The sequence below is a fragment of the Indicator indicator genome, chromosome 2, assembly GCF_027791375.1.
Source record: "Indicator indicator isolate 239-I01 chromosome 2, UM_Iind_1.1, whole genome shotgun sequence".
NCBI classification, from domain to species: Eukaryota; Metazoa; Chordata; class Aves; order Piciformes; family Indicatoridae; genus Indicator; species Indicator indicator.
In genome coordinates, this window is record NC_072011.1 from 16,206,060 (window position 1) to 16,231,527 (window position 25,468).

The window sequence follows — 25,468 nt, forward strand, 5'->3', positions numbered from 1 at the left end:
TAGTGATGTGCTACACTATTTAGATACACAGAGGTCTGTGGAACTGGATGGGATCCTTCAAGGGTACTTTCATTCATTTACTAGCAGTCCTGGCTAACTGGGAAGGTCTCAGTGAGCTAGAATATAGCAGATGTGACATCTGTCTACAAGAAGGGCAGAAGGAGGATCTGTGAAGCTATAAGCATATCTGTCTGACCTGAGCCAACGATGGTTGTGGGGCCATCACATGACACATCCGAAACAACCAGATGATCAGGCCCAATCAGCATGTGTTTATGAAAGGCAGGTCCTGTTTGACTAACCTGATCTCCTTCTTGACAAGGTGCTTAGTGTATGAGGGAAAGGCTGTGGGTGTTGGCTTCCTAGATTTCGGTAAAGCCTTTGGCACTGTCTCCCACAGCATCCTCCTGGAGAAACTGGCTTGGATGGGTCTACTCTTTGCTGGATATAAAAAAAAGACTTTGTCTGAGCCTAAAGAGTGATAGTGAATGGAGTTAAAACCAGCTGGCAGCTGATCACAAGTGCTGTGCCCCAGGACTCAGTATTGAGGCTAGTTTTGTTAGTGTGTTTATTAGTGATCTGGACAAGAGGATTGAGTGCATCCTCAGTAAGTTTGCAGATGACACCAAGTGGAGTGGGAGTGTTGATATTATGGGAGTTGATGTTAGAGAAGCTGTACAGAGGGATCTGGACAGGCTGGATCAATGGGTTGAGGACAATGTTCCTCAAGTGCCAGGGTGCCTCACTACAAAAAGGACATTGGGGTGCTGGAAGGTGTCCACAAAGAAGGGCAGTGTGAAGTTGCTGAAGAGTCTTTTGAGGAGCTCTCCATAACTACCTGAAAGGAGGTTGTAGTGAGGTGGGTGTTGGTCCCTTCTCTGTAGTATCAAGCAATAGGACAAGAGGAAATGGCCTCAAGTTCTACCAGAGGAGTTTTAGATTGGACATTAGGAGAAATTATTTAATTGGAAGGGTTGTCAAGCACTGAAACAGGCTGCCCATCCCTGGAGATATTTCAAAGGCCAGTAGATGTGGTGCTTAGAGATGTGGTTTAGTGTTAGTTGGTAGTGTTAGGTTAATGGTTGGACCTGATGATCTTAAAGGTCTTTTCCAACCTCACCGATTGTATGATTTTATATTTCTATGGTTTATTTTCTGTCTGCAAAGCGGGACCCCCCTGGTTCATTCCCAGGACTGCCTGGAGCTCCCTGCCTCCCCAATCCCCATCATGCAGTCAGTTATCCTGTTAACAGGGACTGGGACTGCCTGGGGAGTTCTGTCGATCCCTCAGACCTCTGGTGGAGCCGGGACTGCTCGGGGAAAGGTTCCTGTAGCTGTCAGTCAATTATCTCATCTCAACAGAAACTAGGGGGATGTTCCCGGGACTGCCCAGGGAGTTCCTAGTGTGACTCAGCACTCCCAGCATGTGCGGGGGCACAGCCCTTGTCCCCAGCTGTGTTACAATTACAGCTGCAGTGTTAATCTGGAGGGCACCGAGCGTACACCTGCCTGGTGCATGGAGGCATCACTGTTGGAGCACTAAGAGGTTAAACCAGGTGATACTTTGGGCATGTCTTGATTTGATCTGCCCAGATGACCAGTGGGCTTTGTCTCTTGATAAGCATAGATGGTTTTTTTTGCTTTTGTTTTTTGTTTTTTTTGTGCTACGCTGCCTCATCTACAAACTACTGCTTGTGAAGAGCTTTTCCTGCCAAGAAGATTCCAAAGCGCCATGCTCACTGTCAGTAGTACTGGTAGCCAGTACCACTCATTGACCTTGTTCATATAGAGCAGAACAAATGATGGAAAAATTAAAAAGTTTTATTCAGTCCTTGTCTTGCTTGAAATCAGGATTTGCTCTTATGAACTAGGGTGTAAGAACAACGGAAGTGGGAATAGTGTGTTGGGCAAGCTGTTATATTTGAGACCTTGGTAACTCTAGCTGGTTTGCACAAATGGATCAGCTAGTCAGAATAACAATATCTAACCATTAGAAAACTTTGACAGACACAGTGAAGCAAACTAAACTAAACTTTGAAAACTACGATGAATATGATCTGCTTGAGAGAGGAAGAGTATTTGGATTTCTGCCAACAAGAGCATGGCTGCATTTGGTCGGAATGAAAACGTCCTTGAGATTTCTCTGATAAAGCTGGGAGTGTTTCCCTAGTAAGCAGTGGAAATGACCAGCACGGTAAGAGTGAGTGCAGATTTGTGGAAAACATCCTGATCTAATGCTTGAAGGACTACCCAGCGATCAAAGCACCAGAGTTCATCCCCTGGGTCCCCTGCTGCCTTCCTGCCTAACCTTGTCCAGCTTGGTTCTCCCTCTCATTTTCTCCAATGACAATCAGGAAACCTGTAATTTCCTTTGAGATTTATTAATGAGAAAGACAACGAAACCAGGGAAATGTTACCATCTAGAGATAAAATGTACACAACTAATGAATGCTCAGCCTCCTGTGTATTGTTTCATTGAAATGTAGTAAGCTTATATGAGGGGTTTTCCCATGTTTTCTTTAGAGATGTAAGATACTGAAAACTACTTTTTTTTTTCTCCTGAAATATAACTCTTTATAACACACAGTGCCTTGCCTGAAATGTTGAGTAAAGATTAGTCTTGAGTACAGTACAACATGTTAGATCACCTTTCACTGAACCACATGCTTTATAATTAGCATAGAAAATTATGTCCTCTCTTTTTTTTTCTTTTTTTTTTCCCAAATGGATCTTGAATAGCAAAATTTTTTGCTGTGGTCTAATTACAGAATAGCCTTATCTAAGTAATAACTTGATTTCTGAGTATACGTTAGCTGTCTCATAAACTTCTTCATCCACAACAGCAGTCAGCCAAGAGAGAAAAGTTGCTTTAAGCAAAAGCTGAAGATGATTCTGATTGGAAACCTGAGCTATTTTTCACAATGTGAGTTTGCAGCTGACTTGGTTTGTGAGTTGTAAGTAGGCTGGATGGATAAAGAGGTGGGATAAATCTCTCCTAATGTTTCCTTCCCTTCCCTGGAGAGAGGGAGGATTACCCAACTGAGACAATATCACTTAATAGCTTGCCTTGCTGAACTGGTGTGAGAAGTCATTCATCACTGCTTTCACAGAGTTCAGGAAACAGATTAAAACCTTCCATTTCCTATAGGCATGGTAGGACAGCACCGAGGCTGCTATGTCTCAGAAGTCTGTTGTGTCTCTCATACTTGTGTTTCCAGATCTGTCCTCTTGTTGCTGAGATACATCAGTCATGACCTTTTATAAATTCAGCAATTTAGAAGGCAGCTGTTACCTTATTAATTAAAAAGGAAAGAAATAAAAACCAAACCCAGTCTCTTTTAACTTTTAAAAACTTCTGTGTAGTTTTGTTTTCAAATTTGATCTGTCAAAATTGCTTCCCTCTAGTGGTTTTCAAACTGTATTTCTGAACATGAATGGTGCAGTGCAGAAGTTTCTGAAGTTTTAAGAAGGCCATATTTTGGAGAAAGTTCTGTACTTAATAAAATATAATTTCTTTGAAGGATAATTAACTTTAAAAGTGCTAGGGACTTTCCAGCCATCATAAACCCTACCCTAAATTTGGTTTAGCCCAGACAGCTGCAGAACAAGTCTTGGCTTCTCAGTTAGCTCTCCCAAATGTTGTCTAGGGATCTGCCATTCTTGCCTGGTTAACTGCAAGGTTACTGCTGCAGAGTGTACCAATCATGCTGAAATGTGTAAAATTAGCATTTAAACCAAAATAATGACATAGCCCACTGTGCAGTGTATAATCCTAATAAGATTAATCTTTAGCAAAGAAAAACATAAAAGATATAACCTAATAAAATCATAATCTATTCTGAATAAACTGTATTATACATGTTTGCTGAATAGATTATATAAGTTTAATGAAATTACACTGTCTTAAAGCAGGATACAGTAAGTAGTAATGGCAGTTTTTCTATACGCAGTGCAAGAGAGCAAGGAAGAAGATGGGGATTATTAGAAAATTAGTTTAGTCAAAACAATTTAAAATAAAAAAGATAAAAGATATAAATATAATAATAATTTCTTAAATACGGCAACAATGAGCTTAGTGCTTCTGTGAATGTATTACCTAAGATCAAAGTAAGATACCCAGACATCTATAACTCAGAAATATCCAGAAAATACCTATAATGTTTAGAGGAAGAAGGAAGACTGGATTGACATAGTGTTGGAGAGGAAGAACACAAGTATAAGAAAATCTAACACATTCTCAGCATATGGTGAAATTATTGTTCATATTGCTTTAGTATATTCTGTATTTGTCCATTCCATCTCTTCATCCAATTCATGGTAGTGGATTCCACACTGTTAGTACTTCTGAGCTAGATGGCATATACCCTGTCATGCTGGGATCATGGTGGAAATATCATCTATGCAACACAGCTGAGATATAGTAACACCTGAAAATTAATTCCTTAGTTGTTGTCCACTATGGCAGCCTTTTTGTTAGGGATATTTTACTCATGTAAAAAGAATAACTAAATGTGAGGGTTTTGCCTTTGAAAATTAAAACATTTCCAAGTATTTTTGATAGTTTACCAAATTTCAGCTTAGCTTGTTATAGTAGGGAATAATATACTTGTCCATATAGAAGTACTAAAAAGAAAACTGCTTTTAAAGCTGTATTAACACAATGTTACCTTTCTAAGAACTGTGCTCTAGATTTTTTGAAACCTTTACAAGTCAAGAATCATGCTAAGACAGAACAGTCTAAGACTTAATCTCCTCAGTAAGTGTAACCCAGTAAGGGATTTTTCTGGGTTAAATCAGGGGAAGGTAGAGAGAGAAAGGAAGAGGTGCAAACACTATGGTTATATTATTTATCAATTTTTATTTATTTTTTATTTCATGTGCTGAAAATTGTGAATTCTAATAGATGATGAAATGCGGTGCTGTAAAAAATACATTTTAGAAACATTTTGGTTTTCTAATTTGTTAATGAAGTTGCATAGTGTACACAAAATGTTGGGTTTTTGTCTGTCCAGATTAAAACACATCTTGTGGTCCAGCAGGCAGAATTACAAAATGCATCTCCTCCGAAACACAAAGCCTCATGAGTTTACACTGCTTTGTCCCCTTTCACAGCTCTGCAGTAGTGCTTAAGCACTTGAATTTAATGTAGTACCTATTACAAACAGACTCAAGAGCCCAAATGGGTTTCTTTTCCATGCATAATTCCATACTTGGCTTTATTAATTTTGTATCTATAAAATCTCTTTATTGTAAAATCTCATTCTTCATTATATTTGGACAGTACTGGTGGGCTTCAAAGAAAAAAAATAGAGGAGGTTCTGTAGAAAGTAAAGGACAATATTTGATGGAGTCCCTGAACTTACATCATATGGTAAGGGATTAGGCATGTTTTATAAGCTCATTCATGTCATATGACTAAGTCATGAACATTTCCTAGTAAGGAATAGTTTTCATGTGTGACATTGTGGTTAGAGGAACTTTCCCCCCACTTAAGGTTGTAAAGGGAGACATGAATAATTGTTTCGAATGATGGCAGTGCTAGCTATTTATATGGCTTTGTATCTGTGCACTTACAAATAGCTAATGGCTCTTCCGATAGCAATGTGTTGTGTTTTACTAGTGGAATGCAAGTTCTAATCTGTGTAAGTGAACGGAGGAATAGGAGAAATACTTATTTCAGGATTTCTAACCAACCAGCAACTCAGAGTAAAATAGATGGCATATCTGTTAAGTATTCCTTTGGGCTATTCTGGTTTTGTTCCCTTGTCCTTTACTTTTCTCCTATATGTTGTGTATCTGGTTTCTCAGGCTACTGTTTTTTAACAGGCAGGGGCTGTGTTCCTTTTCTCTGTTGAAGAGGTCCATGATATTGTTGAAACCTGCTTCAGCAAGCAAAATAAACTAAAATGGCCATGGCAGCACTTCAGCCAGTCTGGAAGAAGCTGTCATGTGAGGTCTGACTGCATGGTCCCAACTTAACAGCCAGTGAATCTCCTGAGGTGCTACTGCTCTTTTATCTGTGACTTGTAAAATACAAGTCTTCCTCCCCATTCCTTGCACAGAAGTAATGAGTCTGAGTAGTACATAATACTTTTCACAGTGTTTGCACTTCGACTTTAATTAATTGTAGATTAAGTGATTAGACCTATACATATAGATATTGTATTATATGCTTAAAATGATGTTGCTTCTTGGTCTTATTTCTTTATGTCTCTCATTTGTTTGTGATTTGCCTTTTCCTTATCTGAAGTCAGTACCTTCTCTGAGACAGGAATTTACACTGGATTGTGTGTTGTCCAGCATCTGCATGCTGTTATAAAACAAAGATAGAATGAGGGGAGGGGAAGTGAAGTGATGAGAATAAAAGCAGTGTGTCTGTGAATAACGCTGGAATGGTTATGGACAAGAAGAATCACTAGCTTCGTGTAGTCATAAGCAGTAACAGATGTAATAAACAGCTACAGCCCATGGCTTTGTTCTGTAAACACAGTGCATTTTCTGTTACAAATACCTTGTTATTCTCTACCTAACCTGGTACTCGGTGTATTGCAACTACACATAATTGAGCTGTTGCTACAGGATGCAGGCTGTCCACACATGCCAATGTATGCCCAGATACACTACAACCCAAGCAAGCATGGTCCCAAAACAGAGTGCAATCAGTTGTGTTTATAGCAGGAAGAGAGATTAAAATCAGACTTCAATTACTTGAGACATTCTTAAAGTCTTCTTAATTGCTGAAGCTTAGTGCATTTGTACATCAAATAATAATGTGTAGAGGCTGGAGGAATGGAAGTTAAAGTGACACAAGGTAAGAACAAATAGTAACAGATACTCTGAGACTATGAATCATATTCCTGTGGTTTGAAAATGAAAATCAGACCATGTTCTGTATATGACATTGTGAAATCTGAAATACATGAGAAATTACAACTTTCAGCAATTTTGCATGCTGGTAGAGCTAAACTTTCATATTCCTGTGGAAAGCCATGGGTTGTCTTAAGCATGAATGCTGCTTTCATGAGTCAGGTTATGTCTGCCCTTCACACATAGGCTGGTGGCCTGCCCCGAGAGAGGTGCCTCATGCCTGGGACTGGGACTGCCCTGCTGCCCCTGGCTGCCCTGCTCCTGGACAAGGGTGGGATGGGCCCTGACTGTCTCCCTGCCACTCTCAGTCCCCAGAGATCAGCCAGGTCTCCCTGATACTGTAGTGTGAATTAATCTTCTGATGGTATGGGTTATATTTGCGGGCTCTTAAATCTCTCTCCTAAATACAGTCTTACCTTTAAACAGTGGAAGCTTACCTGGTAAGTGAGGTACACGTGCCTAATACACCTGTGTGTGCACACACATGAGCATGCAATTCATGTAACCCCTGACACATGGCATTTTGGAATATGTAAAATTTAATTAATTTCCCATGCCTGTTTGTTTTTGCTTGCTGATTTTCTGAGTGTGGTTCCCATGTTTTATTCTGGCAATGCTGTCTGCTTGTCAGCCTACAGAGACGCTTTATCTCATAGAGGGGTGCATGAAATAATTTGTAAGTGCTGTTAATCTCAAAAATAATAATTTGAGGACAGTGTATTCTCTGTTTTCAAATGTAGACATGAGAAAAGCTACCCATGAATAATAGTAGTGCTTCCACAGACTTCTGCGTTTCTTCTGCCCTGAGCTCTGAGGAATGCTTTTGATTACAGGAGTGCACTTGAAAGAGGATAAGTCCACAGCAATGAAATCCCAGATTCAGTGAATGTAATGGGAGTGTTCCTCCTTGGAAGGAGTAGTGAGAAAATTTCCATTGACCTCAGATATGCAGAGATTTAGCCTGCCCTGTGAGGCTCTGGGCAACCTGATCTAGTGTGAGGTGTCGCTGCCCATGGCAGGGGGGTTGGAACTAGATGATCCTTGAGGTCTCTCCAACCCTAACAATTCTATGCCTCTATGATTCTAATCCCCACAGCACAGGAGAGAGAGGAGTCTCTGTGCCCTGAGAAAAAGTTTATGAGGAAGTATGTTCTCTGTCTAACTCAGAAGTAAAATTAGGGGGAATATGGGTATGTCATTAGCTGCTGTCCTGCAGTGTCCTGTGTGGAAAAACTGTCCTACTGAAGCAAGTCTTCATTTTCTTTTAGGAGACAGACGTGTACAAGCAGTTCACTTCAATCATTCGTAAGAACTATGTGCACGTATATATATATATATATACACACACACACACACATATACGTGTAAATAGGTATCACTGTTTGAGCTGCTTGGTTGCATCTTCTATTCATACCTATTTTCTCCTGAAGCAACTTAAGTGTTTGCTCAGAGTTTTGTGAGTTTTGTATTACTAAAATACTTGTAGGTGGCCATTTCTGTTTCTTGTTATGTTATCACAGCTTAAGGGGTGCTTACTGTAGTAGCAACTATAGTAGCAATGGCCCCTATAGGCTACAATGGGGAAAACAGGGTCAGCAGTAAGTTAGATTTTATACCTGGTTTAATGATTTTCTTGGTTTTGCATCCTCTGGTTACAAGTTTCTGCCTCTGTCACTGTTACATGGTATAATGAAGGGATCCTGTTTCCTGTCAAATTTGTATTTGCCATTTTGTAGATCACTGTTTTTCTTCCAACTCTAGTTAGAGGCAAAATTGGAAAATATTTCCTCTGAAGTAATGTTTCTGGTGTAGATTCACCACTTGCAGATTTTCAGAAGAAGGTCCTAAATATGAAGTAACTCTAGGGCACTTTGGAGAATATTGTTTAAAGGGGTTTTCTACTCCCTTGCTGTAAATTTTTCACATCTCTTAGGCAGCATTCACACCAAGGAGCATGAACTTCAAAAATTCATTTCATACCATAAAGCACCAGTAGCTGCATGCTATGCTTTTCCTCTGCCAGACCCACAAAGGATATGAATCGTCACTGACTCTGGCTATTCAGTTTATGCTTCTGAGACTCATGCTGCTCTGGAAGTCCTTAGTCTAATCCTACATGTTGATAGGCATCAGAAGAGTTTTCTCTCACATTGTAGAAAGGAAAGGAAGAATTAAGAGTGAAAGTACATGCATTATATTTATACGAATAAGTGGGAACTGTTCCTCCCTGAACAGTGTATGATTTTTCATTTGCTACGAATGTGCTCAATGTGTAAATGTCTCATTTCTGTATGAATTTTTAATTGTTAATCTTTTTGTAGAATAGTTTACTTAATGCCTACTCTCTGAAATCTTTGGGTACTTTCTTTCCCTCTGGGAGTTTTCAGTTATTTCTTGTTCTCGTGGGGGACTTCAATTTCCTTGATGTTTGCTGGAAATACAACACAGCAGAGAGGGAGCAGTCCCTGAGGTTCCTAGAGTGTGTGGGGGATAACTTGACACAGCTGGTGAGGGAGCCAGCTAGGGAAGGTGCCCTGCTGGACCTGCTCTTTGTGAACAGAGAAGGACTTGTGAGTAGTGTGACAGCTGGAGGCCATCTTGGGCACAGTGATCATGAAATGATAGAGTGTTTGATTGTTGGAGAAATAAAAGGGAGATTGGCAGAACTGCCACCTTGGACTTCCAGTGGGCAGACTTTGGCCTTTGTCAGAGACTGGCTGACAGACCCCCTTGGAAAGCAGTTCTTATTGGATGCAAGGGGGAACATAGTGGTCAAGGATGAGGAAAGGGCTGAGGTGTGCAATACTTTCTTTGCCTCAGTCTTTAGTAGTAGGACTAGTTGTTTGCTGGGATTTCAGCCTGCTGAGCTGGAAGAAAGGGATGGGGAGCAGAATGAAACCCTCATGATGCGTTGGTTAGTGACCTGCTGCATCACCTAGACATACACAAATCTATGGGATTGGATGGCATACACCCAAGGGTGCTGAAAGAGAACTTGCAGAACTGCTCACCAAGCCACTTTCCATCATGAGGCTCTGGCCAGCCTGATCTAGTGTGAGGTGTCCTTGCCCATGGCTGGTGGGTTGGAACTAGATGATCCTTGTGGTCCCTTCCAACCCTGACTGATTCTATGATTCTATGATTTACCTGCAGTCCTGGCTAACTGGGGAGGTCCCAGATGCCTGGAGATTGGCAAATGTGACACCCATCTACAAGAAGGGCCAGAAGGAGGACCCAGGGGATCTGCTGACTTGTCAGTCTGATCTTGGTACCAGGGAAGGTCATGGATCAGATCATCTTGAGTACTATTATGCAGCATGTGCAGGGCAACCAGGTGATCAGGCCCAGTCAGCATGGGTCTATGAAGGGCAAGTCCTGCTCAATGAACTTGATCTATTTCTATGAGAAGATGACCAGCATAATGCATGAAGGAAGGGCTATGAATGTTGTTTACCTGGACTTAGCCTTTCTCATCGTCTCCCACAGCATCCTCATGGAGAAATTGGCTGCTCATGGCTTAGATGGGTGGACACTTCTCTAGGTAAAAAATTGTCTGCTTGACCAGGCCCAAAGAGTGGTGGTGAATGGAATCAAATCCAGTTGGCATCCAGTCACAAGTGGTGTTCCCCAGGGCTCAGTTTTGGGGACAGCCTTGTTTAAGATCTTTATCAGTGATCTGGATGAGGGAATTGAGTGCTATGGTGGGTTTAAATTCTCCCCACCCCCGGCATTAACTTTACCAGACTAGCTCAGTTTGGAAGCAAATGCTCCCTCAGTGAGTTTGCAGATGACACCAAATCGGGTGGGAACGTTGATCTTGAAGACAGGAAGGCTTTGCAGAGGATTCTCAACATAATGGATAGATGGGCTAAGGTCATTTGTATGAGATTTAACAAAGCCAAGGGTCACAACAACCTTGTGGAGTGCTACAGGCCTGGGGGCAAGTGTCTGGAAAGCTGCCTAGCAGGAAAGAAGCTTGGGATTCTGGAGAGGCCACACCTTGAATACTTTGTTCATTTTAGGTTTCTCACTACAAGGACATTGAGTTGCTGGAGCTGGTCCAGAGAAGGGCAGTGAAGCTGATGAAGGGTCTGAAGAACAAGTCTTGTGAGGAGTGGCTGAGGGAACTGGGATTGTTCCATCTGGAGTAGAAGAGACTGAGTGGAGACCTTATTGCTCTGTACAACTACCTAAAAGGAGGTTGCAGTGCACTGGATGTTGGTCTCTTCTCCCTAGTAGCAAGTGATAGGACAAGAGAAAATGGCCTTAAGTTACACTAGAGAAGGTTTGGATTGGATATTAGGAAAAATTTCTTTACTGGAGGAATTATCAGGCACTGGAAGAGGCTTCCCAGGGAGGCAGTTAAGTCACCATCCCTGAAGGTGTTCATAAAATATTTCGACATGGCACTTCAGAACACGTTATTAGGTCTGTGGATGGACTCGATGATCTTAGGGATCTTAACAATTCTGTGATTCGCTGGTTCTGTTGTATCATTGTACTTTACTTTGATATGGTATGTTCATAATGGGATAACGGGGAGAGAAGCTATTCAGTTTGTGATTGATTAGTGGATGTGCAATCTGAATTCCCTTGGAAAGTGGGCGTGTGATTATTTGAGTCTGTGTTTTTTTGGAGAGAGACCATTTCAGGGAATTGTAGTTAGAGCGGCAAACAATCCATTAGTCACTTGTCCAGGCCCTGCCAGCGTAGCGCTGTTCCCTGCAGTACATTATTGAATGTTTTGTCCAATATCAGTTTGAATGACTCAAGCCATGACTCTTCCACCACTTCCTCTGAGCAACTGTTTCATGGTCTAATAGAGCTCTGTGTTAGGAAATATTTCCTGGTACTCAGCCTAAACTTTTTAACACTCAGATTGATCTCATTACTGTTAGGTATATTTTTTCTCCCAGTCCCATCCTAAATCTTTTTTCCTTCTTTGGTATTCACACTCTTGAGTGAATAGTAGATGGTATCATCTCTCCTCTCGAGTCAAGCAAATGCATAATTAGTTCTTCTATTCTTTCTCTCCAAATAGGCCATCTGTTTGGTGGAAAACAAGGACCAGTATGGGAAGTTTGTTTTTCCCTACTAAGTGCTTATTTCAAACAAATAATACAAAAAAGCACAGTAGGAGTTCATGTGATTGGGGCCCAAGGAGCCCCAATTTTTATATAAAATGTTTTTTTCAGGAATTATGTAAAAGATGGTAACTTTTCCATTTGAAGTAGTAATACCTTTTTTTAGCATAATACACAGCTCTAGCACTAGTAGTCTGTCACATTTCATGGCTTCAGGGAATGTTTTGTAATGTTGCTCCATCTATTTATCAAGTAAATTATATGTAGCTGCAGCCTGGAGAGGGGAGGGCAATGGCAGCAGAATTGCAAGCAGATCGAGGGGCCATTTGAACGTCTGTTGTTCACAGCTTTACAGCCAGAATTTACAAGTATTTCAGTCATACAAGGAGGTTTGAGAAAGGGAATGTACTTCAATCCATCAACTATTATATATCTCTGTATTTCCTATCATGTTTCCTTCCTGCCTGCCTGCCTTTCTGCCTGCCTGCCTTTCTGCCTGCCTCATGTTTTTTCTTTCATTTCATTTTATGGGTAGCAAATGCTGTGGGTTGGGAGCTAAGTTCAGTGGAGTAAGACAGGAAGGAGTGACTGCATTTCAGTCCTTGGCAGGTGGCACATGTCTGAGGTGAGGGTGGGAAGTCCCACCTCAATGGTCCTTCCACTTTAACCAGTTCTCCCCATACATGAGAAGCAGTGGACATTCAGGGATTTTGGTCTAGAAACACACTGCTTTTATGCAAAGAAACTCTTCCCATATTTAAGGGTCTGATGTTTTCCCAACTCTCAATTCCCTGGGCGATATTCCTCATGTGTGCTTGTGTGCAACCTGCTCTCTGCCAAAGGTCTGGTATTCTTTGTGTTCAAGAGTGTGTTCTCTTTCCATGCAGGTTATCCAGGCTGTGTTCTTCGGTATCTGTGTCTTGACTGACCTGTCCAGTCTTCTCACTAAAGGAAATGATAGTCAAGAGCAAGAAAGACAGCTGAAAAAACTCATTTCTCTCCGTGACTGGGTGATGGCCGTTTTAGCTTTTCCTGTTGGAGTGGTAAGTATGACTTTAATGTGCACGTCTTTACAAACTGGGTGAGTGATGCTATTTACTGATTGTTTTCTGGCTGAGAGGCTTTCCCACATTTACACAATGCATAGGCTATGTAGAAAGGAAAAAATGGTAGAGATTATTTTAGTACTTTCATGTTTTTGACAGGTGTAAGGGAGCACTGGTGTTGATGAAATTACGTTTTATTCTTTAAAAAAAATTACTCTACAATAGGAACTTGATTGTACAGGTGATTTCAAATGTGCTTTGTACCAGCAGCATCTTGAGAGTCAGTTTGGACTTATTCTGCACCACATGTCATCATCAGAAATAGGGAAAGTGTCATGTTTCACACCGTAGTGACCTGACCCAGAGTTCAGGCTGTAAGCCATTTAGTCATGGGCAAGAGGAGAGGTCAAAGTCCAGGTTGCTCCCTCTTAATCCTAGAGGAGATTCAGACCTGACAGAGAAACAGCATAGGGAAAAAAAGGGTTTGTCGGTAATGTAAAAAAGCACACAGAGTTATGGAAAACTTCTTTCTTTTTTGTTTTTCACACGTCTTTCTGGAGATGAAACTATTCTTTGGATCAGATCCTGCTGCACTGGGACTTTGCACATTGCTTTCAGTGGCAAAAGATGCCATTTACATGTCTTTACATGACTTGTCCCACACACTGAAAACAGCTGAAAATCCAGAATTTCATGGGTTTTTACAAGGAAGTGTGATCTGTGTCAATCTAGTTCTATGTCAAGGTTACATAAAATCATATGAACCTTTCATTAATATATTGCTTTTATTGTAATTCAGGATCTAAATAAAAAGTAAATTCACTGGAAGCATTTTTTTTCATGGTGGGCCTGCTAGAAGACTGTCTGATGTCTCTGAAGTACTGTTTCACAGAAGTTGATCACTTACTGTCAGTTAACAGCAGTTAACACAGCATATCAATCTATCATTTATAATTTGATATATTCAGAGATGCTTCATTAAAAAATGTGGGTCCACCATTTATGTGAGATTTCACAATCTGTGAAGAATTACAGAATGCTTTTGGAAAGTTAGAAAGTGCAAAGCATATGTGAAACATTGTGCAGGTATTTCTTTTATAAAAACCCAGCTGGTAGCCTTCCCTTACTTGACTTGCTGGCCTGCCTCTTCAGAGCTGGCACAATTAATTTCAAAGTAACAGACTGCAGTTCTCCAGCTATGATAGAAGAAACTGAATTAATACAGTTTTTAAAAAAATCTATGCCTGAACAAGTTTGCAAATACAAGTTTTATGGGTGTGGAAATTTAGGTTACATTTGTATTACAAGGGAATTTGTGAACTAGAAGTACTTGTGATTGTGGTTGTCAACAGATGCTTTTCCTACTGTGTTGATGGTATAAGTGAGGAAGGAGAACAACATCACATTATTTGTCTTTATAGAAAGATCTTCAGTACCTTTTTCAATCTAAAAGTGTAAGCCTTTACATGCAGCAGAAAACACCCTCCTTGGTTCTCTCATGTTGCTCAGGATTACGGGGTCTCTCCAGCCTCTGTTTTAGCTCCACCTGGTTGTCTGTGTGCTCCTCCACCCTTGCAGTGCTCCTTCACTTTGCTTTGCAGTTCTGCACATTTCTTTCAGACATTATTTCCCTTTACATCTCTAAGGGAGGAATCCCAGGTAGCCATTGCTTGTGCTAGAAGTGCTGCTGCAACATACATGAGTTGGTTCCCAAAAGACATGTTGCATACCTAGAGCTAGCTGCTTTCCCAAGGGTTTCACACAGAAACAGCATCTGTCTCAAACTAAAAACCCCAGACCTTCAGCAAATAGTAAGAAATTGCCATACTCATTGGACTCTACATTTCCAAGGTGACTTTTCTGTGGTGAGAGGGAAGCAATTGACTACCACGTACTATTTCACTTTGCTTCTTACAGTGAAAGTCTAAAAGTTCTGCTTTCATGATTGTTTCTTCTCCTGGCTACAGGGAGACAAACAGCAGCACTTCATAACTTAACACTGGTCTTCGCTCCTTCCTGAAACCTGATCCTCTCCAGCAGCACCCAGACACTGCAGCTATCACTTGCCAAAGCCTTGGTCAGTGCTGGAGGGACTGCTAGCTACTGAGGGGTCTTCTTTGGTGGAATTACAGGGAGAAGGAGTTCAGGGCCTGAATGTAGAAAACATCTAACGCTGCCTTTATTTTCTAAAGAGCTATTTATGTCTAAGAAAATACCCAGTGAAAGTTTAGTGTGCCAGAGGTGCTTGTTAGAAGGAAATTATTAAACACCAGAGTGTCTGCAGGAAAAAATTGTAGTTCCTTTGCTTACTGTATGCTTTCAACAGCTTCCTCACTCCAGAGGGAAAAAAGAACAAAAGCTCAAATGCAGACTTTCTTTCTTTGAGACTCCCTCACTTACCTCTCTGGGGAGCTTCTCAATGGTTTCCAGTAGTGGCACAAGGGAACCTTCACACATAAAAGTTGGACAGATGTGAATAAAATCCTTGTTGGGTTTCTAAAGTAACAGCAGTGGTTGTACTTAAATACTTTGTCAGTTACCTTAACATTTAAATTATTTTTATTGCTCAGTGTTTTACACAGGGCATGTTTATGTTTAGGGAATAATGCAAATACTAGGGGAACATTTTGAAGCCCACAAACTGTAGTTTTTCAAGAGCAATTCAACACATTATTTTTCTGCATTTCCTGCTTACTGAAGCCCTTGAGATGACTTGTTCTGAAAAAAACAGATGAGAAAAGGGGTTTCTACTCCCAAGTCAAATGATGTGTGAAAAAGAAATGTAACAAAATAAGTATTACATATAAATCACCTGGGAAATCTGACCACCAACCTCCTCTCACCTTCCAATGGAGGGGAAAGAACCAGCCCAAGGGCAAACAATCTCCTTGGGTGGCTTTGCAACAGAGGTTTGGGTCTGGGCTCTTCTTGGTGGTGGCCAGTGATAGGACAAGGGGCAATGGGTACAAACCAGAAGACAGGAGATTTCATTTGAACTTAAGGAGAAATGTCTTTCCTTTGAGGGTGATGGAGCACTGCAACAGGCTGCCCAGAGAGCTTGTGGAGTGTCCTCTGGAGAATTTCAAAACCTTCCCAGAGGGTTCCTGTGGAACCTGATCTGGGTATATCTGCTTTGGCAGGGGGGTTGGACTGAATGATCTCCAGAGGTCCCTTTTAACCTGTTCATTCTGTGATTCTCTTGTTAATAGAATATTCAATAGAATGATATCCAAAGTCAACAGACCCATTTTCTATGCAGTAAAGCCTTATTCCACAAAAAGCCTGTGGACAACATGTCTTAGCTCTTTATTATTTTGATATAAGCCTGAGATGCCATTTACATGCCTAAGAGATGAGGAAGCATCCATTGAACAAAAAAGCTTGCATAGGCATTTTAGAAGTTCCATTACCAATTCTCATCTATACTAACTGAACCCTCCCCCCCCTTATCAGTGTAGTAATTTACACTGATATATCACAGAATAATTTACACTACTAAAGAAGTATGACACTCACTAGAAAATCAGAGACTACACCAGTAGTTTAGACTATTCCTGTGTTTATCTGTTGGTTTCACACAGACATGAAGCTGCTGAGTTTCTGTGGTTAATTAGTATCTGTGTAAACTGTATATGGTTTTATCAATATGTTTCTTGTAATTGTTACCAAACAAGAGGAAGAAGAGATAAAACAGGCATTTTTAGATGTTTGAGACTTTGTTTAGTAGAAATAGGAAGAAGATAGAAAACTGATGTTGTTGCCTATTAGAAAAGAGATTACTGCCTAGAAAACCACAAACTACCGTTGATCTTCTATGTAATGTGGATTTAATAGCTCCATTTGGGTCTGAGTCTAAAGTAGCTAGAATGTTCTATTGTTCTTTATACTTTTATAGTTTTAAAAACCTGTGATACAATGTAGAGAAAGCCAGACATGATTTATCTCTTCTTTCTCTGTATTTACAAAAGGAAAACTGAAAACTTTTCTTCTGTAGATTTGACAGTGTTGCTAGTCTGGGATCATATCCCAAGGAAAGATGTGTAGGCATTTGCTGCAATCTCCTTTTTACCTTGTTATTTGGCAAGACTACAAAATACTTTTATTTCCATACTTGGCTCAACCATTCAAAAATGTCTCTATTCTAGATTTTGCCCTCATGTGTGGTGACATGGTGGCTGGTGATGGGAACATGAGTGAGCAGTGATGCAATTACCTCTTGAATTCTATGGCTTGATAGGAATCTTCTCTGATTTTTAGTTCCAAGTCCTTGTGATTTCCTTCAAATTTTTTTAGCGTGATACTAGTCTAGCACTAGATCCCTCCTAAAGTCAGGACTGTGCCAATTTGTGCTTGCTATCATCTGCTTTTAATAACACTTTGCTTGTATATGTAGCCTCAAAGAGGCTCACAAACAATGTATTTACACTTGTAGTTAACTGCATTTTGCCTTGGGAACAAAATATTGTCCCCCTGAAAGATGTTTGCTGCATATAAGCAGCCTTTTCATCCTGTCATGGTCTGTACCATGACAGTTTCCAGAAAAGTGATAAATTGTGTCACAAGGAAGACATGAGCATGAGAGCTCCTATTTCTAATTGAGCCTCACATTTAGCTTTACATTGAGCCTTGAGTTCTGATTGAGCCTTACACAGTCAGTGTAAAGAAACAGATCAATTGTACCATGGTCTGCATGACCATGTGTGATCTTGGCAGAGCCCTGCCCAAACAGAAGTCTACCAGTACCAAGATGTAAGCATAGAAGTGATTTTAAAATATCAGACCAACAGTTGGTTGTTAATCGAAGTAAACAATTTCAGAGGCAGCCAAGGTAGCTAAGCAGCAAGTCCTTGTTATAGTTGGTTTTGTCCAAATAGTTCATTTGTATAGTTCATTTTAGGTCATAGTGTAATAGTGTCACGGGTTGAGTTGGAATTTTCTGTTCTTACTCAAAAACATTCTGCCTCATGCCATCTTTAAAATGAAAGTGCTGGCTAGAGCAAAGTACTATGGGGCTTGAAGTTCAGATTGTAACATGAGAGGCTTCCTGTTCTGGTTGCTGCTTTTGGATTCTGGGTTTTGGGTGTTGGCTTTTTGGTGGGGATGGTGGTGGGATGGGTGGGTGTTTGGTAGCTTGCTGGCTTGGGATTTAGTTCACTGGCTTCTGCTACTGCTTTATGCATTTTGATACACTTCTTCTGCAATAGGATAAGGTAATTGTGCATTGTATTATCTCTTTTTTTTTCTCAGTAAAACTTTTTACCTCATACTCTTTATCTCAACCTAGTGGTTTTTTCTGTGTTACTCTTCCCTCACTTCTGTGTTGGAGGGAAACAGACCACTTAACCTGTTCAAAAATAGTTAATTTTTATAGGTTCATATCTAAATGAACTAATTGTAAGGAAAGGTAAGGTAAACTATTCAGACTGGAAGTGATCTTCTCCATGGTGTTGGGTTAGTCTCAGATCAGGTCATCCCCTAAGACAGTTTACTTCTGTAACACCTTGGGGTTTGCGCACTTCCTTTACCTTATGTCTGCCTTGCGATAGTGCTTTGCTAAGCAGCGTTTGCCGTCTGTAACTCCAGATGGTTGCAACTAGCTAGATTGATCCTGTTCCATCCATTGGCTGACTTTGGTTAAGGGACAGATGGCATGTCCCCTCTTTTCTTGTCTTTACCTCCTTGGCAAAGGCTATTGTTTTATTTTAGTCCACACAAAAGTCACAGGTCAAACAGGCCATCTTTGTTGTATTCTGTGTAATAGGGTTCGACCAAATCCTAGATGATTTTTTGTGCTTTAAGACTTTCCTGGGAAAAAAAGCTGTATCAGCTTTGATCTTCATTCATCTGAGAATATGTTTTTATGTCCCAATTGGGCTTACCAGGTTCCCAGAGACCCACTGTGATAATACATGACTTCTAGGAAGCCTATAGAGAAGAGGATACTTTGCTTCCATTTTCCCTGCTGTTCAGCTATTCATATCTTGGCACTTATGTGTCAGCAGGTGCATAAAAAGCTAGGCTGTGCCAATGCCAAGACTGGCCCAGAGGAGAGACTTCTTGTGGGGTACTTTACACTTGCAATATTTTTCAGTCTGTCCACATAACCTTTTTTTTTCCCCTGGCCTCAATGCACTAGTCAAATAGTCCAAGCTTATTCTGAGCAGGTACTGATAGCTATCACAACAGAGGGACAAGTGTGTTGGAAACCAAGAAACTATGTACTATATTCACACTGAGGGAACAGTGTATTGGCTGGCTGAAGTCTGCATATCTGTGGTTAGAACAAGGTGCCATTGATAAACTGCAACCTCAATTTTAGCTTTCCAAAGTCAGAAGCATATGAAAAAACTTGCCTACACTATCACACACACTAGTAATTTGCTAACCTTGCTGTGCTCACCTTGTATTTCTTGCACTTTCTTTTACTGACCCCCCAAATTAGCTGTTAAATCATCGGCCACATCAGTTTGGATGTAACTGAATACTTCCCTGCTGATCTGATACCTCTCAGACTTTAAACATGGACTTGTTACTAGTGTGGAAAGATCCCCGAAAATGGACATTGAAAAGCTCCTGGCCCAGTGTTGGGTTTTGTGGCTGTAAACAATAATCCTTTTATTACTAGAAAATTGTGACTCTTTCAAGGTATGAAAGCAATTTTGTTCTAATTAGAGTATTACTTGGTTCTTTCTCCAGCTAATGTAAGCTAAAGCTATTATTTCCGTACATATTCATGGGTTTCTGTTGTCTTGCTTTTCAGACATCAGGCTATCTTTAAAGAGTTTGTGCAGACTTTGGCAAAAATTTAGCCTAGTACAAACTTTATCTGAGCCATCTGTCCTGTCCTTAGTCTAGAGGAAATAATGGTCCTTCTCTAGGCTCCTGATAAATGGTCTCTGACAAAAAAACAAGCCAAACTTCATGTTGACAAACAACTTTTCTGTGGATCCTAGTCCGTGAATTGTTTGCAGAAGGGTTAAAGAAAGCTTAATTTTTCTTTTTAAACAATGCTATTCTGGTGGCTGACATGCAAAGGTACAAAGATGAGTTTATTGGCGCTTCGGTTCGGGGGTAAATGTTTCATATTTACATGTTCTATGAATTCCAAGTGATATTTTACCTGATTTTTCATTTGTTTTCTATTTTGTTAGTGAAACATTATTTATGTGCCACATCTGCTACTAAAGTACAGTTCTCAGTTGTAATTTGGCTACAGGTATGTATGTCAAAAAATCAGACTTTTTTCCAAGAAAAGTCAAAACTCCTGTGAGTGCTAAGAATAATCCAGATTCCCACAGTTGGTTAAAGGATGATTTGGTCAAAAACCAGTAATGTCTGTGTCTGTCTGTAGATCATTTGCTATCTGCCCCATTTTTCTATCTGAAATGTGTAGCTAATTCTTCAGAAGCATGTGTTTTAAAATGTCTTGCCTTTTCTTTTTTTCCTTCATAGTTTGTTGTGACGATGTTTTGGAGCGTCTATATCTACGACAGGGAACTGGTTTACCCAAAGCTGCTTGATAATTTTATACCAGCATGGCTAAATCATGGAATGGTGAGTAAAGTATTGCAAACACTTCCTTGCCTACCCAAAAGTGCAAGGAGCTGATATCCCTGTGCATGCCTCTGCATATGCTTAGAGCTAATCCCCTCAGAAGTAATTAAGGAACATTGTTTGCAAACAAGAATAACATCTTTTCCTGACTGTTTGAGTCATGTTTGAAATCCTGTTAGGTTGAAGTTGTGAATATTTAAACTGATGTGTGTCCTATGTCCCAGGCTGTTTGTGGGGATCGGCTCTTTTCTGTCATAAGGTATCTTTCACAGAGCAATGTCACCCTGGTCATGAGGAAAGTTAATCAAGAGAGACTCTTCCACAAAACAGAAGTTCTGACTTTGGCAGATACTGCTTTAAAATTATAGAAACACTGGAATGAATTGTTACCATTCTACCAAAGCAGATGAAAACATTTTAACTAAAGTGCTTGTTCAGAAAAATCTCACTGTGCTTTTTGGACTTGTATTTTTTTAGGAAAAAAAATGTAATTGCTCATTTTTCAAAAGTATACCAAACTTGTGTAGCAAGGATCTGAGTATTTTTAATAATGTGGAATTCCATTCATCAGTGCAAAGTTTCAAAATTGCTGGTTTGGTAGTCTCAAAAGCGGTGCCTTGAGAAGAAATCTGACCTTTTCATCCCTCTCCGGTATGTCAAGTTGCATATTCATTCTCTCAATTCTATGTTTAAATGCTAAGGGAAGGGTAAAACCACACTTTGCCATCAGGTGCCTGCTACTGTTTATGCAGCATTCAGAGTTTCAAAGCATCATGTTTGTTTCTCTAGTTGAGTCTATGCAAAATGTTTAATTATTACTTTGTTTTCCATATCAAGGCATGGCAAAACATTTGGCAGTGCTGTTCATCAGTAGATGACAGCAGAACTCATCCATCAGGGTGTGTATCACCAGAGCAGATCAAGATTTTTCCACTACTGCTGGGCTTGATAAATTGGGCCTTTTTGGGGTGGAGCAGATGGCAATGCTACTTCTTTATTTCCTAAACTGGGTGTTACAGGAGCATTATGAGAATTGCTACTGACAAGAGGAGCATCGGCTTCTAATAGATGCTGTACGTTTTTATGGTATTTTGAAAAGAACAGCATGATATTATGTGTGTGTAGAGCTAAGAGTCTGATGACTCCTGCTGTGTTTGTTCAGACTGTCCTCCCTTGAGTTTTGAGGTTGCAAACTGAACACTTGGAAATGTTGCCAAGTCATACATACATTCATTTTTTTCCCCACACCCCGCCATTGCCGGCTCTGATGACATTTCTTCCAGGTGACATTCCACATACTGAATGCACCTGACCTATAACATTTTTCATCAGTGTACATTGTGAAGCAGTTGACAACAAACAGCCCTATGTATTTAGGAAGTCTCCTCTGTGCCATAACCAAAAGGCAGTTCAAGCTCATGTGGCTCTGTAGGAATGTATACTTACTGAAATATTTGACAAGGGCTATTATTTGGGATTTTTTGATATAATAGAGTTTGATGAAAGGAATTGTGTGAAATCATCTTACTTTTTTTCAAGTTGAAACATTTAGAAGGCATTTTTGAAACTCTTCCGTAGAGGGTTTGCTGTGTCATGTCCATTTTTCCCAGTTCCTTTAGCTTGATCACTGAGAAGGCTTATGGCTGGTGGGCTTTTTACCACCTTTCAGTCTAATTATCTCTAATGTTTTATCCATCATTTTATCCTCACCAGTTTTCATACTAATTAATTCTGATGCATTAACCGTCATAATACAAAGGGGTTCTTAAATGCTTTGAGAATGCTACCATCTCCCTTAGTAGCAGTTACAATTTTGAGATGGCAGATTTTGGAGACTATGGTAGAGGTTCCCCTGGTGAAAGGGTAGGACCTCTGGGAATGCAGTTTTAGAGAAGCTCGGATCCCTGGCTGTTGGTTTTTACAGAAAGAAACATTTGTTCCCATCTTTTCCTGCACATTTGACAACAGCTGTGCACTATTCAGGGATCATTTTTCTGAATGCAAGAGTGACTGTTGGAGCTGAACCTTGTACAACAAAACTCACACAAGAGATTCAGCACCTTCATCAGAGAGAAATCTGTCAGTGAGAGGTGGGTTCCTTTTGCTCACGGAGCATTGCTGATGAATCCCTATCCCCTGTGAGCTTCCCTTGCTGTCCCTGGTGCAGCTCCTAAGGACCTGAGCCTCAATGTTACTTCTAAACTGTGAACATTCTCCAGGCTTTTTTCACAGCAGTTTCCTGTAAACACATATTTATCACCAAAAAGGCCACAGAGAGGAAAACTTAAAACGATGCATTACCCACAGGAAAAGACACCTACTTTTACTGAAAACCTGTATCCTCAAGTTTATGTCCAGATGTGTTGTGACCAGCTGCTCAACTGTCAACATGAGCCTTCAAAATCCACATGTAGAAAAGGAATGAACAGGTCAACAAATCATGACTGTAATAATAGCAATCATATTTCCATTAGTAATATGGGCATGTCTCAAAATATTTGAGAGCATTCAAAATTTAGAAGCATTTTAAGGTGACTGTCTTGAATGCTATATGAAGTAATGGTTTGAAGAGCTGAAACAATTCAATGCATTAGCCCAAACAGAAGTGGTTTGGGCAGCAGCGTCTGCTGCTTTATTAGGTTATAATAATTAATTCTCATCCCCCTGTTTCTTCTCTTCCTTTCTCATCCTTTCTCTGTGATTACAATATTACTAGAGTAAAATAACTTCAGTTTTCTTCAATACATAGCATGCCTTCCTAATACTGGGAGATATCACTCTTTTCATAGCAACACTTTTTCAACATGTAAGAAATTCCTAATTATAAAAAAATTCCTCTCTAGAAATGGAAAACGTAAGGGAAATGAACCTCAGAGCTATGCAATCCCTTTACCAATTCAATCTTAAAATTGTTTATGAATTTTTGTAGAAACACAGAGAAGCTCATGCTTGTTCACAAAGCTAAAAGCCACGAATTATTTACCATAAAATTGTGTAGTGTCAAGAACTGTATTTATATTTAATAGATATATACACTGTAACAGTTAAAAATAGAATTCCTATCTGCAGAAAAAATTGTGTGATACGTGGTGGCTTGTGGTACCAAATGGTACCTCATGCATACAGTTTGTACACCTGTGAAAGGCATCTCTAATAGAGTTGTACTGTGCCATTCAACTGATAAATTTCGTCGTCTCAGTCAGTTGACTCATCCGTAACCAATGGTATCACTATGACTTGAGGAATGACCAGGGGAAACCAATGGCAGGGTTGCTGGCAATTTTAGCAGGACAAGGATTTCATCTGTTTATTATGTGAAGGAGCACATCTGAGTAGCTGAAGTGAAGCTTCCGTCAGTAGAAATAGCTACCTGTAGAAAGAGAACCGCTGAAGTGTCAAGCTAGCTTCCTGTATTTATTAGTTATGCAGATTAATTCATCTTTGCTGGCTACAGTACTGCACTCTTCCGTCAAAGATGTTATTCATGTTCTTGAGACTGTCCTGCGCTTTGGATCCACATCAGCCCTTAGTTCCACAATCATATTTTCCAAGGGAAATATTCTTTCTCTTTTTCTGATGGCTGGATGTCTGATCTCTGATCTGATCAGTATTAGATATTTTTAATTAAACATTAACCTTTATTGTTTAAAAATTCTGTGTCATAATAATAGGATATTATCAGCTCATTTGTTGCCCCTTTTTGTGTTGGGACTGGGTGGGATGATGCATGGATAACATTGCTGATCTAGAGGTGATATTCTCTTCAATATTGGCACAGACTATAAAACTAGAGGTTACCCCTATTCCAACCAATGCCCACACAAACAGATCTGTAGACTGAATTTAAGTTTGAGCATTGCTGATTTTGAGCCAGGTTACATGGCCGGACTATGTGCAGTGTCTGTCCAAGTTAGCATACCATTGCAGCAAGAATCCTTCCCTGTTTTTTACAGACACTGTCCCAAATTCTTTTTAGATATGTGAATCATCTTTTGTTTGTGGCCAGGAAAGCAAAATACAGGCACAGAAATTACTTACTGAGGATTTTAATAGCTTTGGAGGTCAAAAGCAAAGAATTGTTTTAATATGGGAACTCCAGAGGTCAGGGAGATGGGAAAGAGAACATGCTCTGTCTGTCTGGATTTGGAAAACTGATTATTGTATGGGTTCCATGCCACTAAAATCTGTATGAGATCTTCCAGTGTTGTACTCTTCTTTTTATGCTGCTTTGAGGAAACAAAGACATTCCTAGAAAGACATAACCTCTGTCCTGTATTCGAGAGAATGTGCAAAATCTGGGACACATAGCAGACTAAGACAAGTTATGGAGAGGAATGAGGCTGTCCAAGTGATATATCTATTTATTTCACAAGTTGGCTCTTTTCTTATTGCTGGCTTCTCAGATGAAAAGCTCAGCCCACTGGAGAGTGGTACAGAGTCCCTCTGGCCACCTCTTCAATTGTTTTTCTCCCTGGCAGTCTTATGTCCAGTGGCCTTGGTTTGTTTTTCTAGTGGAAAGGATTTTCCTTGATAGCTTAAAAAGTAGAAAAATAGGAAAGCCATGCAAAGATCAAAATTCATAGTAATTTGACATAAAAAGAATAAAACGTCCAAAACTGGTGAGTTTTTTGACAAACCCCCTCTTCATCATTAGTTGGGTCAGTTGCTGCACAGCACTTGCCATCATGTACAAACAAGGAAATGTCCTTTCTTTCAGCAAAGTATGTCCATCAAGAATGTCACCAGAAAAATCCTTTGCAGAAATGACTGATCTTAAACAGTGCTTCTTGTGGAGGAGAAAGCAGCAATAGCTTAAAAGATTTTTTTAATTATTATTATCTGGTAGTTATGTGAAGGGCTTGGAAACTGTCAGTGTGTCAAAACCTGTGATAGCATAGTGCACCAAGAATGAGAGAG

General features: G+C 40.1%; 1 protein-coding gene across 3 annotated transcripts in view; it reads left to right on the top strand.

Annotated features, from left to right (window-relative positions):
• The window catches only part of AIG1 (androgen induced 1), a 122,756-nt gene that overhangs the window by 25,239 nt on the left and 72,049 nt on the right, over window positions 1-25,468 (top strand). The window contains exons 2-3 of one of the 3 annotated variants that reach the window (XM_054394023.1): window positions 12,839-12,994; window positions 20,450-20,551. In XM_054394023.1, coding sequence (XP_054249998.1) covers window positions 12,839-12,994; window positions 20,450-20,551 — 258 coding nt within the window. The remainder of the gene's footprint in view (window positions 1-12,838; window positions 12,995-20,449; window positions 20,552-25,468) is intronic. The other 2 variants (XM_054394032.1, XM_054394041.1) reach the window with 2 other exon arrangements.